Consider the following 16,576-nt stretch of genomic DNA (forward strand, 5'->3'; position numbering starts at 1 on the left):
TGACCCATTCCTGATAGATAAGGAAGATGACCTTCAATTAAACGTTGTAATACCTGAACAACATTTATGCCAGTAACTTCTAAGTGTATTACACTGCAGGGGAGGACATTTATCCTACCTGTTGCTGCAAGTGAGTTCCAGAATAACACCTTTTGGCGAGCATCTGAACTGATACAATACAACAGCAACCCTCTTAGAAGATAGATGCTGGATTCCAGAATTATTCCAAGTGTAGTAATAGCTGGAACCAAGTACTGCATGACACTGGAGATGGCAAGTTCATTGTGAAGGATCCGTCACATCACCTTCCAACTCTGTGGACTGTAGCAGGCATTTAGGTTCATGTGGTTCGCTCAGCTTGAAGATTGCTCAGAAAATCATCTACAGTTGAATAAGGAACTTGGCCATTAGCTCCTAAGACTGAGGCACAAAATAATTACATATATTGCTGTTACTACATGTAGCTTCACTATATGGGAGCTATATGTATATTGAGGAACACATCTGAGGGTTACGCTTTGGTTTACTCTTTAACCAGATTTTCCCTGCATTATCTCCAGAAGTAACTTCTGGTCACTCTTTTTTTATTTCCAGAGTTCCTTCTGCCCATTTAATCTATTCATTTGATCATTGATTAAGTAGATAATTGCATGAAAATGTCATCAGTAACCCTTAAAATGAAGTCATTAATTCACTACTAGATAATCTGGTGTGACCCTACATAGTGCAAGACAGTAGATTTCACTGGCTAATCTTTGTGTTGAATCCAATAACTAATTGGGCTTTCCATAAAAATATTTGCCAGAAAAACTTAAGTCTCAATTTGAATGTGGATAATAGAAACCCCATAGTTTTACTTTGTAATTTGTTCAAATGGTTAAATCGCCTTTGCTCTTTTAGAAATTGTACCTTAATTCTAAATTCAGCTTGTTTGGCCTTGTTTTCTAATACTTGATTCTTCCAGTGTTCATCTTTGCTGTTAAGTCATTGAAGCATAGCATTCTTTGGTTTGGTTTGGATTTTTGGTGGGGTGGTGTTGGGATTTTTTCATCCTTAGGTATTCCTAAACTGCAAGCAAGTCACCTCTGTCTGTCTGAAAGACAGCGTCCCTTGAAAGGCTGTTTTCCTGGCCTCAGATTGTCAACAGATTTTTTTTTAAAAAAACATGGCCATGGAGCACTGGGCATACTTTATCACTGTATGTGATACTGCAATATGCTTCTCCATACTGCCGCTTACTAGTCTTCTACCTGTGTACTCAAAGACTCTGTTCACCCTTTTTGGCATACTGTCACAGGGGGAGCTTGCATTAAACTGCTTCTCGACTGTGATGTGACATCTAGGATTTTTCCAGAACTGGTATTTTCCAGGGTACAGTCTACCTTTTGGAAGAGACAGCCTACCTTTACCTCTACAAAAAATACATTTTGCTCAAATGGGCTCATTTTATAGCTCATGCAGATCACTCTGTGTGACTATCTTATTCTCACTAATTACTAGTCTGTTTCTCTGCAGCATATTATTAAAAGTGATGTTTTACCTCTATATCTGGATCATCAAGGGACATGTTGGATCCTCCATTATTCCAGGACCCACTAAATTAAACCCTCAATACATTCTATTAATGATTACTGATGGTTACTTTTCATCATTTGTCATTCTCAACTTATTTAACATGTACCTTACAGATACTGTATTATGCTGTTCTTTTAAATTAAGTATATGACATTAGAAATGTATGTATTGAATTTGTATAACTGCAATATTTTTGTATTCAGCTAAAGTTGTAAAAGATCCATGTCATGGGAGCTAATACTTCCTGTTCATTCTTTATTAGATGAACCTTACAGCATCCCAGAAAGATTGATGGAGTCCAATTGTTCAAGGCTGCTTGCAGAATTTGAAACAACTTTTTTTTGCCCTGTAATCACATTTTGAAGCCACACACCAAAAGCTTTACTTTTGACCTTGTAGAGTTTAAACTTTCATTTGGAACAAATAAGGCAGGCATTTCACATCTCTGGGCAAGGGACAGTTCCTAAATTCCTTATCAGTCTTGCTTCATTGATGAATTACACTAGCATCTATTTATAGATTTAAAAATAAAAAATATATTTAGTAAGAGCTGGGACTTTTGAGAAGCCACAGTGTAGTGTATTCCTCAAATTAAAAGAACTGTTTCAATTCATACTTACACACTGTATTGTGCTTAATTGCTCCACATTATATCATTCTTAGTAATGCTCCACATAATATTATTCTTAGTAATTTTTTAAGAGAATTTAAAATAATGAATGTAGTAAAATAAGTAATGGTCTTTAAAATGTTTATACAAGTAGATCTTCAAGAACCTGGGATATAAGTTATTTTGACAGGAAATATGCTGTGCGGTAGTTTGTAGCCGTTCTCAGACACAGCTAAATCTAACTGAAAAGTGAGACAGTACCGATGCTGGTGTCTCTGAGCTGCACGGTAATGGACCCAGCACTGCTTTTTTCAAGTCCTCAAACCACACCTTAAGCTGGCCCTTACCTAGGGATGAGTGATGAGCCTCAGACTCCACCATCTGTTCCTTGATCACCATAAGCAACTTCCATGCAGTCGGTTCTGTGAGAAACCACACACAACAGAGCAGGATTATATAATATATAGTAATATATTTTAATTATATATGGAATAATGTTGAGATGGTGTATGTCATGTAGAAAAGAACCATGCTTCAATTCTAACAGTTACATTGCGCATTGCTACAGTTATAATTTTCTTTGATGATTTTGTCCTTAATCATGGTGGGATTGTTATGCCATCTACTCTAAAGCTACGGGTAATATTTCTTCTCTCACATCAGTGGGTGAGGCCTTTATGTAGGTAGCCATTATGTGACAAAATACAATGTCTTACTCTGCAGAGCTAGTGAATTAATTCACATCACATGTAAATTTATCTCTTGATAGTTGTGTCTAAGAAAACTTTAGAAAAATTAAATTACAAAACCAGATAAACCAGGTCTTAAACTGCCTGGTATATTCCCAATACTGAAGCTTATCATAATACTGGTATTCTCTACAAGTCCAATCTTAACTTTTGTCTGACTTACTCATGATGGCACATGTGCTGAATGTAGTCATCACTGAACAAACTGGGACGTTATTTACTTATATAAAACAATGGTGGTTTCCCCCACTGTTTAAAGGCAGAAGAGCTGTTTTCAGGTCACAGCAAAGTAATTTCTGAGGCAAGCTTTCCAATACTTCCCGCTCAGTTTAGCTAGTTATTCCTGACCAGGTTCTGTTGCTGTGTCTGCTTTTCATTCTGCACACTCTCGTTCCCTGCCGAGTATTTTCCCATCCTATCTATCCACTAATGCCCTATCTATCCACTAACGTGACTGGCCCTACAGGACTGCCACAAAGTACTGCCGAAGTGCTGCTGTTTTCCATGCATCTCTTGTTCCCCTCACCCCACCTCTGGGCATTAGTTGCCTTGCTCTGCTTCACAGGCATTCAAGGCAAGATTTGTTCAGATTTGTAAAATATGCTTAGTCCTATAGAGGACTAGAAATCAGGACAACAGTAAGAAATAACAATCTCTTAAAACAATGAGGAAGTATTCAGGTAAGTACTCAATGTAAGTTAAGTCTGACTGTACAATTACTTACCAAGGTAAGGATGGATTCTCTTAAGGCCAGAACAATGATATTTGAAATAGAGATGTCATACAGAAAATGTAGCTTGTTTTCACAAGCATTTCTGATCTGTAGCATCAACTATGTTCTTAAAATTGTCACTGCTATCACTGCTATTCTACACTTGTTTTAATATGCTCAAAAATCTTTAAATTTCATATGTCTTCTTAAAATACAACTTGAGGTGGTAAGAAAACTGAGTTTAATAAAACTCCATTTGTCTATTTAAATTATTCATGTATGGAAAATCGTTTTTCCTAAGCAATTTTTCAGATGCTATTTTTAATACTGTGACAACTCAAAAGCAGCTTTGTGTTGAATCTGCAAGCTCGGTATGTAGTTAATTCTCAGTGATGAATATGCGCTTTGCTTTTTGAAGGCAATTTGGCTTGGAAATAAAATCATGAACATATGAAAATGCTGAACAGCACATGCAAAGTGTGCTTCTGACGATTCAGATCGTAAGCTTGTATGAATGTTAAAAATGTGGCAATTTGTTTATGCAATCACCCTCAGCTGTCTGTGATAATGTGCACTTATTTAGATGTAGAACATTTATGTAAGTAAAAGCAGTTTCCAAAGTGCTGATGTTGCCTGAACTCCCAAATTACCACTCTGATTTAGTGTTTAACTATGTTAAACAAGTATGTGCACAAAATTAAGGTCAAGCTGACCCACCCACTCAAGTCGTTGTCAAAACCGATGAACAAAAGCACTTCTAATCGAGGGAGTCAACCTTGGGAAACAAAGAACAGATAATGATAAGAGCACCGTTATCTAAATTATGCAGAAAGAAGCCAAGAAAGTTCTGGCCAAGAGGAGACAAGCTGATAAGGTGTTGCAACCTACAGAAAATTAGTTGGAAGTAGGGCAAAGGTAATTGTGGTAGTGGGAGGTTGAGACCTCCAACTCAAATAGCCCCCCAAAGGAGGGCAAACCCCCGCTTCGGGAGCACGTGTAGTTGGTAGAAAACTTCAGCGGTACTGTCTGAGGATGCCAGTAGTTTGCATTGGAAACGAGAAACTTGTAACCAATCCTGTGCGTGAATGAAATTAATATGTAATGTGCTATGAATATGCAAGTACTCTACTGCATATAATGTGTACCCTCGAGTATGTTGGTGTGCGTGTTAGGAGGAAAGATCCCCCCATGCACCCAACGCTGCAATAAACCAGTGTCGGCTTTCTAAACTCTTATTTGCTTTGGAGAGTATTCCTGGTTGCAGTTTTCAATAACACTGAGAGGCACTGAAAAAAAAAAAAAAGATTAGGAAATTGGAGGTTTTGTAAAATCAGTCTGAAGGAGGAACTAGAGAAAAATTGAAAGAAAATTTTTCCAAGGTCACAGCCAAATATTATCTTGTATGTCTTTATGATTCCTAGAAGGTTGCTTTGCCATCTACATATGTATTATATGTAATTCTCCTATTTAGGAGGGTGAACATTGCTTAACAGGTGTTTTCTGAACAGTAACCATACTTAATTTTAATAGATTACAGTATTTAATAAATTAAAGACATTTCTGATAATAATTATTAAAATATTTGTATTTCACTAAAAAAAACCCAGAAAATATCACAGTGGCAAGTGACCAAGGCTAGTCTGGCCTGCGGTTTGGGCACTGTGACAGTGTTTGTCTTGTCAATGCTCACAAGAGAAACCCTCCCCAAGAGCAAATCTATGGCACATTACCTTTTGTATTGCCGAGAATTACTTCCAGACCCTTCTACCTCATTAAACAGCATTACTACTGCTTTTAGTGTAGAAATTGCCATTCAAGCTGAGAATTCCCTACCTGGCCAATCCCTATTCTTGTTGCAGGTGGGTGGAGTAGCTACGTCAATGTGACTCATTTATTCTTGTGTGTTTTTAATTACTATTGGAAGAATAAAACCAGCAGACAACAATACAAAGATAAGACAGTAACCTGACTCCAAAGTTTCAGACAGGCCGGTAATCTTCTTCGGCAGCCTCCAGGGCTGCTGGCCTGATGGAACAGGCTTTTCATAGGAGACAAGCATCCCATGCTGCGAGTACCTTTAAAGAAATGGTGTAAATGAGGAAAAAAGCGAGGGACAACTCCCAGAGCACATAATCCCTCTCAATCTCCGTAAAAATCTTGGTGGTTTTACACTGCCAAATGAGCAGTGTGATTCCCAGAGGAACTACCATTAAGGAAATCTGTTATTTCCAGGGGCAGCTCCTCTTGAATTTTAAACTCATCTTAAGTACAGTTGGGGTGACATTGTTAGTCACACTCAACACATGACAGGCAGATGCTTCTCACCATTTCTTCACCAGTTCATTGAATTCTGCTCCCTTTCTATACATTTGTCTGTTTAATAAAAAAGACCCTTTTTTTTTTCTTTTTTTTTCTCTTTTTTTTGTTACTGGGCACTTCTCTACAAAATCTCTCCTGTGTTTATTTTTCTGATGTAATTCTTCGTGCTATTCTTTACATCTACAAGAAAATTCCAGGATTTTAGTTAGAAGTTGATTTTATCATTGGTAATTTGGTGGTTTAAATTTTCTTGTGACCACTCATAAGGTATCTAATTTTTTTTTTAACCTGTTTCTCACTCCTTAGAAAAGTAAAGGGGTAAACCTGCAAAGAGGAACTTCATAGTGATTTTAGACCTCATAACTAATCTTCACTGCTTGGCAGAGAAAACCTCTCAGACACTGACATTCTCAAATTAATTTCATTTAATACATGGAGCCTATACACCACTTCACCTAGAATCACTAGTACTGGAGAAGTTAAAAGCTTAGTTGTCACTCTCAACTGGATTCACCCTTAACATCAGGAAAAGTTAAAGATGAAACCTGCATGCTTGCTCCAGCAAGAAATCTTCACACTGGGAGCAGAACAATTATTACTAATTAAGTAAAAAATACAACGCAACTCGAAAAGTGTTCTTGTCTTGTTAGTTACAACTGACTTTGTTGCCGTTATCTGAGGGAAAAAATTACCCATGTTCTGCTTGGTAAATACACCCACTTAAGATCTGATGTGTCATGTCTTAGTATCTCACCTTCTCTCCAGGACCGAAAGCTGTTCCCAACAGCAGCTTCTTGGAGCAGCTTGCTCTTCCTTGGCCAACATGTATTTCTTGCCATTTTCTCGCAGGCCTTTTTCTTCCTAACCTGCTATTCTGTGTAAACTCAGCACATGAGGCTTTGAATTTTCTCTGAGGTGCCTTTAAATTAACAATTAATTTAAAGAACGAAGTCAAAATTTCGTAGTGACTTAAGTATCCTTTATTGGCAGCACTGGGTGCATGGGGGATCACTCCACCAAAGTCATGGACACCGAGGGAACCCCTCAGCCCCCTCCTTATACAAGTCACTCATGTCTATTCATCAACTTTCCAGGAACTCATTAACATATCTCACACCTGGACAATCAGCACATTCCATTCAAGGACCCATCACATCTTCAAGTTAACAACATTAACTTATCTTGCGCCTGGACAGTGTCCTTGAGGAGTTGTCTCTATGCAGACTCTATTCCTTAGCGGTCATGTTTAAAGTCTCCATCTTCGCCACGTTGCATGTACAACAGGAATCTAAAACAAAATGTCCCTTTTTAAAGATAACCAACCCAAGGACTTAGCAGTCTGTGCATCCATCCTGTTGCAATAAGGGTCCCTGGACATCTCCTGACCCTAACTAAACATAGGCGCGTCATCCTCTAGATAAGTGGTACAGCATTCACCATTCACAATCTTACTTTATTTATTAGCTTTAAAAATGTTACAATGTTCTGTAGAGCATAAAAATCACCAGTCATACAGAGGTTGTGTCAGTTTTTAAGTTCTCATTGAGGAATTGCACATGAACGGCACAGATGATAGAGAACACTCCCTTCCCCTTTGGCTGAGGAACTCACACTGCCATGATACACGCTCCTGTAAATCCCTTTGCTTTTCTAGCATGAGACTTGTCCTGGTTTCTACCTTATTTTTAATGTAAGATAAAAGCCAACATTTTTGTTTTGTCAGCTACCTACCAGATACCTACTTATTTTGACTTCGGTATGTAGACGCTTGAGAAAGGAAACTATATTAAACAAAGTCCTGGGTAAAGAAAAATTTCCTAGAAAATAATATGGGTTCTGGTTCCTCCACCAAGATACCCCTTTGCACTCCTTTAGAATGCATCCTGAAAAATTGAAACTATTTCGGTGGGGATCCCTCAACTAAAAGAAAATCCCAAAGTATAAGCTGGACAACAGTGAGAAATGACCAGAAAACGGGACTCTGAATTAAAATACTATATTGCAGTTCATTATTTTCTGTAGAAGAGTGGGTAAATGGAGGCAGTACCGTAAGTTGATTTGTTCTTTGTTTTGCATAAAAATTATGACATGAGAAAGAAATTTAAATTTTTAGACAATAATCATCATCATCATCATCATCAAAAAATACAGAAAATAATCCCTCCAGGACAAGTTAAGAGGGGACATACTCCAGAGAAATACTCACAAATAGATTCCTCTGCATTACCAAGATGTAATTGTTACTGAAAATCGTTATCAGGAACACCCTCCAAAGCAAATGATAGTTTAGAAAGCCGACGGTGGTTTGTTGCAGCGTTGGGTGCATGGGGCCTGCTTTCTCCTAACACGCACACCATCATACTCGAGGGTACACGTTATATGCAGTAGAGTATGTGCATATTCATAGTATATTACATATTCATTTCATTCACGCACAGGATTGGTTACCAGTTTCTCGCTTCTAGTGTGAATTCATGATCACAACACCTTATCAGCTTGTTTCCTCTTGCAGCCAGAACTTGGAGACTTCTTTCTGCATAATTTACATAATGGTGTTTTTATCGTTATCTGTTATTTCCTGGGATTGACTCCCTTGATTAGAAGTACTTTCAGTCATCAGTTTTGATGACTTGAGATGGTGGGTACTTGAGGATTAAAGTCTTGAGCAGGTGGGCCAGCCAGACCCAAACCCCATGCACATTCTTGTTTAATTAGATCAGAATTTGGTAACTGGGGAATTTAGGCAACAGTAAGTATGAATATCTGCTGGTACTTGTAGATGCATTTTCTGGATAGGCAGAAGATTTCCCATGTCAAACCAATACAGCAAGGGAAGTAATCAGTGTTATTGAAAAAAATTATTCCTAGATTTGGAATACTCAAGGGAAAGGCATCAAATAATGGGCCTCATTTTATTGCTAAGGTAGTGCACCAAATTGCCAAATTTTTACAGTGTGATTGGGACTTACATACACCTTGGAGACAGCAATCTAGTGGGAAAGTAGAAAGAATGAATCAGACTATGAACAAACAAATCTCAAAATTATGCCAAGAAACACAAATGAAATGGATAGATGTCTTACCCATAGCTTTATTACGAATCTGAATTACTCCTGGGGTTCAAGAAGGAATTAGTCCTTTTGAAATTTTATAAGGCAAACCATACCCAGTAAGTCTCTTAACAGGGAAAGTGATCAGATGCATATAAGCAGAAATCAGGTACTTACTGAATGCGTGTTATCGTTGGGACATACACTATCTTCGCTTCACAGGCACCTGAACGAAAGAGCTCTTGTACCTCTGGGCACCCCAGTACATACCTTCCAAACGGGAGATCCAGTTTATATCAAAACCTGGAAAGATGAACCTCTGAAAGAACACTGGAAAGCACCATATTTGGTATTATTAGTCACACCCACAAGGGTCAAGGTAAAGGGAATAGGCTTTTGGATTCACTATACTGGAGTGAAGAGTGCCCGTCTGAAAGAGTGGAAGTCAAGAGAGACCGGACCTTTAAAATTGAAATTAACACAGAATCAATGTGCTGCACCTGGATGAATTGGGAACCAGTAGTTCATTTAGATTGCACACAGGGAGAAATTTTATTCCACTTCACATCATTAGGAGTAGTAATATTGTTATTGTATCTTTACAAGTATACCGACTTCTGAAAATAGAAATTAACAAACTAAATAGGTTAATAGTCTTCTTTGACTTGAAGCATACTAATAATTGGATTCTTAGTGTTTGTGTGTATTTATGTATTGATTCAATGTACCTGTAGGTGTTGTTCAATGTTGATAATGCAATCAGGTGATAAGGCGAGACTCATCTAAAGAAAAGTATTCTTGGTCTGAAAGGGGGGAACTGTAGTTGACAGACCAGCTTGCAGATATGTGATTAATTGAAGGCCAGTTTGTTATTTACTTGGAATTTACACAAAATATATGAATATCTATAGTGAAGAACAGAAGAGAGTCTGAAAGACTGAGGATGTTACGAACAGTTGGTGGAACATGGCCTTGGGAGAAGGGATAGACACCATAAATACCTCAAGCTGGGGCACAAGATAAACTCAGACAATCAAATAGTTAATGAGACCAAACAGAAAACTAATTGAACTATGTATGAACTATGCTAATTAACATACTAAAAGGTCCACCCTCCAGCAGAGAGCCCTCTGCTAACAAAGCCCTCTCCCCACAGAACATGCAGTGAAAAGAAAGAATACTGTACCTTTAAATGGAGATAAGGCTTGTAAGAACCAATGAGAATTGTGTGACTAAATGTAATTATAAACACTTGTTCAAAGTGTATAAAATGTTTTACCATGTGTTAAGAGGTGGGCTAGCTTTGTGGATTTAACACCTAGACCCCGTCTCTGCACAGACATGCAATACATGGTATCTTGGCTCTGTGTGTGAGATCGGCTCTTTGCACAGTGGGTAACAAACTCCGTTTGTGAGACAACAGTATGGCCTGCTCATACTGGCTTTCACCAATTAAATAAAAAGCTGCTTCAAATTCACCTCATAATTACTCTCTTTCTGCAGTTGTTACATTTTTAAAAAACTCTTAATGTGCCTCTTCCAAGAGACAATTTTCATTATTAAGTGTCATTCAGATAACGTACAAAAGGAAGGAATCTGTGTTCTGTGTTGGACTATTTTAGCATAATGTCCTGAGAGAAAGCAAAATAACTGGTGATCATATCTAGTTACTTTTTTAATATTATTTTAGGTTTTTTGTGCTCCACTGACAAGCGCAGCACATTATACTGTGTACAAACAATACCTGAGACAGAGCTTAATGCCAGAGAACAATACAGGTAGCAGAACAGAAAAACAATAATGAAAAAAATAAAAATCTAACTCCTTTTGAATCTGTTTGATAGAGCACAAGCCTGGAACTCTCCTGATGTATTAAAAAAGAAATTCCTGGAGAACTTAAGATCTAGTGGATTTGGTTTATTACTTGGGAGTCTTTTCTGAGTGCTTCCAGTATCTTAGACCAAATGTAATGATAACATATTCCAGTAACTGCTATGCTTGGATCTGCTGCCAAGTTTCTTTCTCATTTAGTTCAGATACTCAGATCCAGAGCAAGCTGTCTTTGGTAACTTCACTTTAAATTCAAAGATCCAGAACTACTGTTTGCCTAGTTGCACAAACAAATGTTAAGCCTCATAAAAAGATGTGTGCTCCGAGATGCTCAGAAGTTAGGTAACATATATATTTGAGGGTTTATTCATCTAATTAAACTCTCAGAAGAGAGGAAGAGGGGGTATATAGACAAAGCTGTAAATATCTATGAAAACCATAGGTGCAAAAGGCTGCAATCTCATAACTTAGAACGTGAAACTATTTCCAAGAAATACTTGTGTTTTTCTCTGTAACCCTATCATGGGTCAGATGAATTATTCCTATCCAGCTTGTTTTTCTCCTACTTAAAAAGCGTGTTAAAAATATGGCCAGGATGTGCTTCCAGGTGTACCTACGCTACAACAAAGTACTGAATTCAGATACTTTCAAAAGTGCTATTCTTGTAGAGTACCTGTCCTACATTCATTACTTGTGAATACAAACCTCAGGGGACTGAAGGAAAGAACTGAGTTTTCAGGTTGGATTATTGAAAGGCACAGCTTATCTTCACCCCTTTCCATGGATATGTCCAAATATCACCTGCAAACGGAAATTGTTGTACCCCTGTTGTACTTACTTCAATGTCTAGTCTCCATCTGGCAACTGAAAACAAGCATTCTGCAGAACTACAGAAAAGCCCAAGATTTCCATGTAAGACTTCTGTTTGCAGAGCAGTAAATTGCTCTTTTGCTGATGAAAGGCCCCTTTCTACCATCACAAGGTTTAACAACATAGACTACATAGAAACTTTCATGAAAACTAGAATCTTCCTGGCAGGATCTCCAGGTCTGGAGCTTAGCGAGACTCACTCAGTTTGAATCCAGAAATACATTGCATCACCAGATAACTGTATGAAATTCTCAACAGAACAAGTGGGATTTCCAAATAATTTTATTATGACACTGAAAGTAAAAAACTTGAGGAATACCTCTACTGAGATTACTAGTCATACTAGAACATGCAAGGTTTTAAGATGAAACAAGTCCCTTTGACTATAAAGCTCAACAAAGCCTTTCAAGCTTCAAAAGGAGAGCCTCAGATCAGGTCAGTCATTCTGCTGACTTGCTGCTGCAATCATTATTCTGGAATGGCCTCCATCCCCTGTTGATGAAATCATAACCTTCAATAACACTACTGTAGTGTCATGGATCTTCTCTGGAGTCTGGATGAAAGTAAGCTGTCAAGTCAAAAGATTTCATATGTAATGAGAGGACAACATCAAGCACTGTGGTGAATGCAGTATGGAAAGTGGAGTTACGTGCTGCGAAGAATGGTCTGCTATGATTATCCAAAACAATACATATGTAAATAATGTTTGCTGCACATAACAGGAGCATTTTTTTAAAAAAGGCACAAACCTCCTCTTACCCAGTATTTCTGAGGCTAAAAAAAGGAAATAGAGAAAAACATGGTAATGTTCTTTCTCTCTGCTCCAATGAAGCTGGAGTGCACACCAAGACGTTCATCGCTTCCTGAAACTTCGCAGTGCCTCGGCGGCACACCTCCGTGTGGAAATACCAGCCACCAGCCTGTCAGAGTAGGTGGTAACAGACGGAAACACTTGCGCTGTTTGCAGGCAGCTCTTGCTCATGCAGGAAATCTCGCTGCTGCTCATACCCTGCCTTCCCCGTGTTGTTCCCCGTCTAGAGAACTGCTCTTCCCCACCAGTCCGCAACTGGTCCCTGCAGCCAGCACTGGTGCCCTACGGGCCAGTCATGGCCGCAGAGCGAGCCGCGTTTCCTCAGAGGACAGCCTGGCGGCCAGGGCCGCGCCTGCTGATCTGCAAGGGCAGGCTGGGCTCAGCCCTCGCCGAGGCGGTTTTGTCAGACGCCGATCTCCTCAGCGGACCCAGCAGCACTGCGTTACGTGTGTGTTGGTGCCACTGGGGGATGTGTTCACACCGCCGCCCTTGCCGCCTGGGAACGGTCGCCCCCCCCGCGACCGAGTGTTCGGCCACGTTTAGGATTTAGGGGTGACTGAGCGACGGCTGCTGAATCCAAGAGGCCTCAGAGCACCTTCCTCTGAAGGGGCGCGCGCCCCGCAGCCATCCCACGCTGCCCCGAGAGGACGCGCGTTGCACGGCCCCGCCAACACCGGTGCTGGCAGCGGGCGCAGCCCCGGCACTGCCGCGGGCTCCCGCCGCCTCACCGGCGCGAAGCGGCCCGGGGCTGCCCCTTCCTCCCCGCCCGCCTCCGCGGGGCCGCGCCGCGCCTCAGGGGAGGGGGATCCCGCCGAGGCCGCTCCCCTGGCGCCAACGGCCGCCCGCGAGGTGAAGGGGGAGGGGAGGCGGCGGCGCAGCCGCCATTGCCCCGCGACGGTGTGCCGGCGGGCGGGGACGCCCCACGCGGCTCGGGTCGGCCGGGAGGGCGGCCGTGAGCCCGGCGGGCCGCGGGCCCTTTAAGGCGCCGACGGCAGGCGGCGTGCACATCGCCAAGGCAACTGGGGGCGGGCGCCGGCGGCCGCGGCGTGTAGTCGCCGGCAGCCGTGCTGACGTCGGGGGGAAGCTGAGCAATAACAACAGCGACGCGGGGCGGTGCGCCGGCGTTGGCGTCCGCGGTGCGCCTGCGCGGCCTGCGGGCCTGCTTCTATTTATGTGGGGGGGCGGCAAGATGGCGGGGGTGGAGGCGGCGAGGAGAACGTAGGGGGCAGCTCCGACCGGGCGGCGGAGGGGGGAGGGGAGAGGGAGGAGGAGGAGGAGCCGGTGGGAGGGAGCGCGGAGAGCGGTGTCACCGAGCGCGTGAGGCGGGGGCCGGCGAACGGCGGGCGGGGGGCGGGGGAGGATGGCGGAGCCGCGCCGGGTGCCGTTCATTAGCCTGTCACCCGTGAGGCGCCGCGAGGGCGAGAGCCCGGCGCTGGAGCGCGAGCCGGGGAGCCGCGAGCCGGAGCCGCCGCCGGCGGGCCGCGAGGCGCCGCTGTTGGCGCCGCCAGAGCCGCCGCACGAGCTCTCCCGGCCGGAGCCGCCGCCGCCCCGCGAGAGCGCCGTCCGCCTGGAGCCGCCCCGCGAGCCCGGCCGGCCCGAGCAGCAGCCGCAGCGGGAGCCCCCCCGGCCCGAGCCGCCGCCGCTACCGCCGCCGCAGCTACCGCCGCCGCCGCGCCAGAGCGGCCGGCAGGAGCCGCCGCCGCCGCAGGAGGCGCTCCCGCTCCGCCAGACGGTCCGCCTGGAGGTGGTGCTGAAGGACCCCACCGAGGAGGGCTGCGTGGAGTTCAGCTACCCGGAGCTGCTGCTGTGCGGGGACTCGCGGGTACGGGACCTCCCCCCCCCCCCCCCCCCCTTTTCCTCCCGCCGGGCCGGGCCCCGCTGCGCTTCCGTGCCCGCGGCCCCAGCCTTGCCGATAACGCTGTCGGTGGCCCTGTGCGTTGGGGGTGGTCCCGGGGCGGTGTCCCGGAGGGAAGTCCGGCGGCCTCGCCGCCGCTCCGGGCTCCTCCTGGCGCTGAGGCTGCGCCTGTGCCCGAGGCGGGAAGGGGCGGCTTCGCACTTGCAGTCCCCGAGCTGGGCGAGGGCTCCCGGCGTTTGCTGCGGGCAGGGGCGGGAGAGGCCGCTGGCTGGTGCCCTGCGAACCCCCCGCTCCTGCCCGGCGTGGCGGCCTCCCTGCCTGGGAGCTTCCCATGGCAGCTGGAGGGAACTGTTACCGTGCCGGTCTGTTCTCCGGCTGGTCCAGGTTGCGTGCGGGTGGAGAGTTACTAGCCTGGCTCTGTCACAAGCCTCGAGACGCGGTGAAGTGAGCGTGGGCAGGCTGGGACATGGGTTTCTGCGGTCTTGAGTTGGGCAGGGGTTGAATGAGAGTTAAATGTTGTTGAGACTGTAGCCTCACCTGTAACTGTGAAGAACTTCATTCGAGAGAAAAAGTACTTTCCCTTTTCTCCCAACCAGAAAATGCTTGGTTCTCGAACTACGTTGATTTGTAAGGAGAACAGCTTGTGCAGACAACTTTAAGAAGCAAGTAGTATTAGCCAATCAACAGGACCTGGTGTTCGTGTAGGAAGGAGACGGATGTCCTTAAGCGGGTCATGCTTAAGCCACTCATTCTTAATGAGTTGAGGATACCAGTGAAGTTGCAGTTGTTTTAAACAGCTGTGGCTCCTCTTAATTCTGGTACATAGAGGAAGTTTACACCTTACTGGGAAGGACAGGGGGGTGCAAGGAAGTAACTACTACTGAGAAGGTTCTGATAGCTCTGGTAATAAAAGCAAACTTCAGATGCTAGTCCAGCTATTGCTGTTGGATTTTTACATCCAGCAGAAACTTGAGAATGGTTAAAACTTACGTTTTACGAATCAAAGGCTTTCTAGGTGCTGCTGCTGCTGCCATAACTATACTTGGCAGCTTGCAGGCTTTATGCTCTGTAGGAGGAAAGACATACACACTGGCTTGTGTTTGAATGTGAAAGACAGAAAAATCAATGACTGTGATTTTAATCCCTCTGAGATGTTATGATGCAAGTTAAAAGGTTCCTTCTGCTCATCCTGTCCTACAGCTGTTGTGGGCAAACAGTGCCAGTTCTGACTACTCTGAATTGGTGTAGCGTAAGTATGCTGCTCTGTCAAATGCCGTCTTTCTGAGCAGTTCTTGTATGAAGGTGAAAACAGTGTTATGTTTAGAAGTGGTTTAGTACGTGGAGGTTCACTTCCCTTTGGCAGTTCACAGTTCCAGAACTGCCTTTTTCTGTAGGTTGGTAATATGTTAGTCTCATAATACGGACAAAATGGCTTTTTTTAGGTAGTTCCTATGCAAATTCCTTGTCTTCTGGGGGAAGCATTGATTCAGGGGATTTTTGGTACAGTTGGGATCAGAGACTGCTTTTCAGGCAGAAATGGTGATAGAAATGCTTTATAAGAAACTGTGTGTTTTTCAGCTCTCTGTAGAGTCCAGATTAAAATGAATGCATCATAATGGCCTGTCTATTGCTGGACTGTGTGGAACAATCAGCAGATGGTGTGAAACAGGGTCATAAATTGTGATTCTGGACTTTTATTCTTGCTTAAAAACTGATGTGTACTTTGCCTGTAAGTTTAACTTGCTTGCTTGCCATATGGTAGAAGCTGGAAAAGCAACTCTGCTGTGATAGGGAGGTTTTAAAATACTTTATTAATCAGCATGAAAAGAGAGAGGAAACACATCCAGCAATAAAGTCAGTGCATGCTGGTTCCTTCATAGTTAAAGCAAGTACAAAAGAATTTACTCTGAACAGTGCAGGAGGCTTAGGATGACAGAAGTTTGTCTTATGGTATGTAACCTGTTCAAAGTCCTAAAATAGAAGAAAAAATTGTGAAAGGAAAACTGATCCTGCTTATGGAGCAGAAGAGCTACAGTGATTTATACCATTTAATGCAGCAGAGAAAACTACATCGTTAAAACAAACCTTGACCAAGAAATGCCTGCCTTTCTACCACCTTTCTGCAGAATCTGTGAGATTTGCTCTTTCCAGGTGGGCAGTAACTAGTCAGCAGTTAATGCTGTGGTTTTAAGCAG

At 43.2% G+C, this 16,576-nt stretch overlaps 1 protein-coding gene across 3 annotated transcripts in view; it reads left to right on the forward strand.

Moving 5' to 3' along the window:
• Positions 1-13,768: 13,768 nt before the first annotated feature.
• Positions 13,769-16,576, forward strand: part of UBN2 (ubinuclein 2) — a 56,415-nt gene continuing 53,607 nt past the window's right edge. For 2 of the 3 annotated variants that reach the window (XM_055809057.1, XM_055809059.1), the window contains exon 1: positions 13,773-14,348. In XM_055809057.1, coding sequence (XP_055665032.1) covers positions 13,887-14,348 — 462 coding nt within the window. In that variant the 5' untranslated portion in view covers positions 13,773-13,886. Of the gene's footprint in view, positions 14,349-16,576 lie in introns of all 3 variants that reach the window. The other variant, XM_055809058.1, reaches the window with a different exon arrangement.

Source organism: Falco peregrinus, chromosome 6 (assembly GCF_023634155.1).
Source record: "Falco peregrinus isolate bFalPer1 chromosome 6, bFalPer1.pri, whole genome shotgun sequence".
Classification (NCBI taxonomy): Eukaryota; Metazoa; Chordata; class Aves; order Falconiformes; family Falconidae; genus Falco; species Falco peregrinus.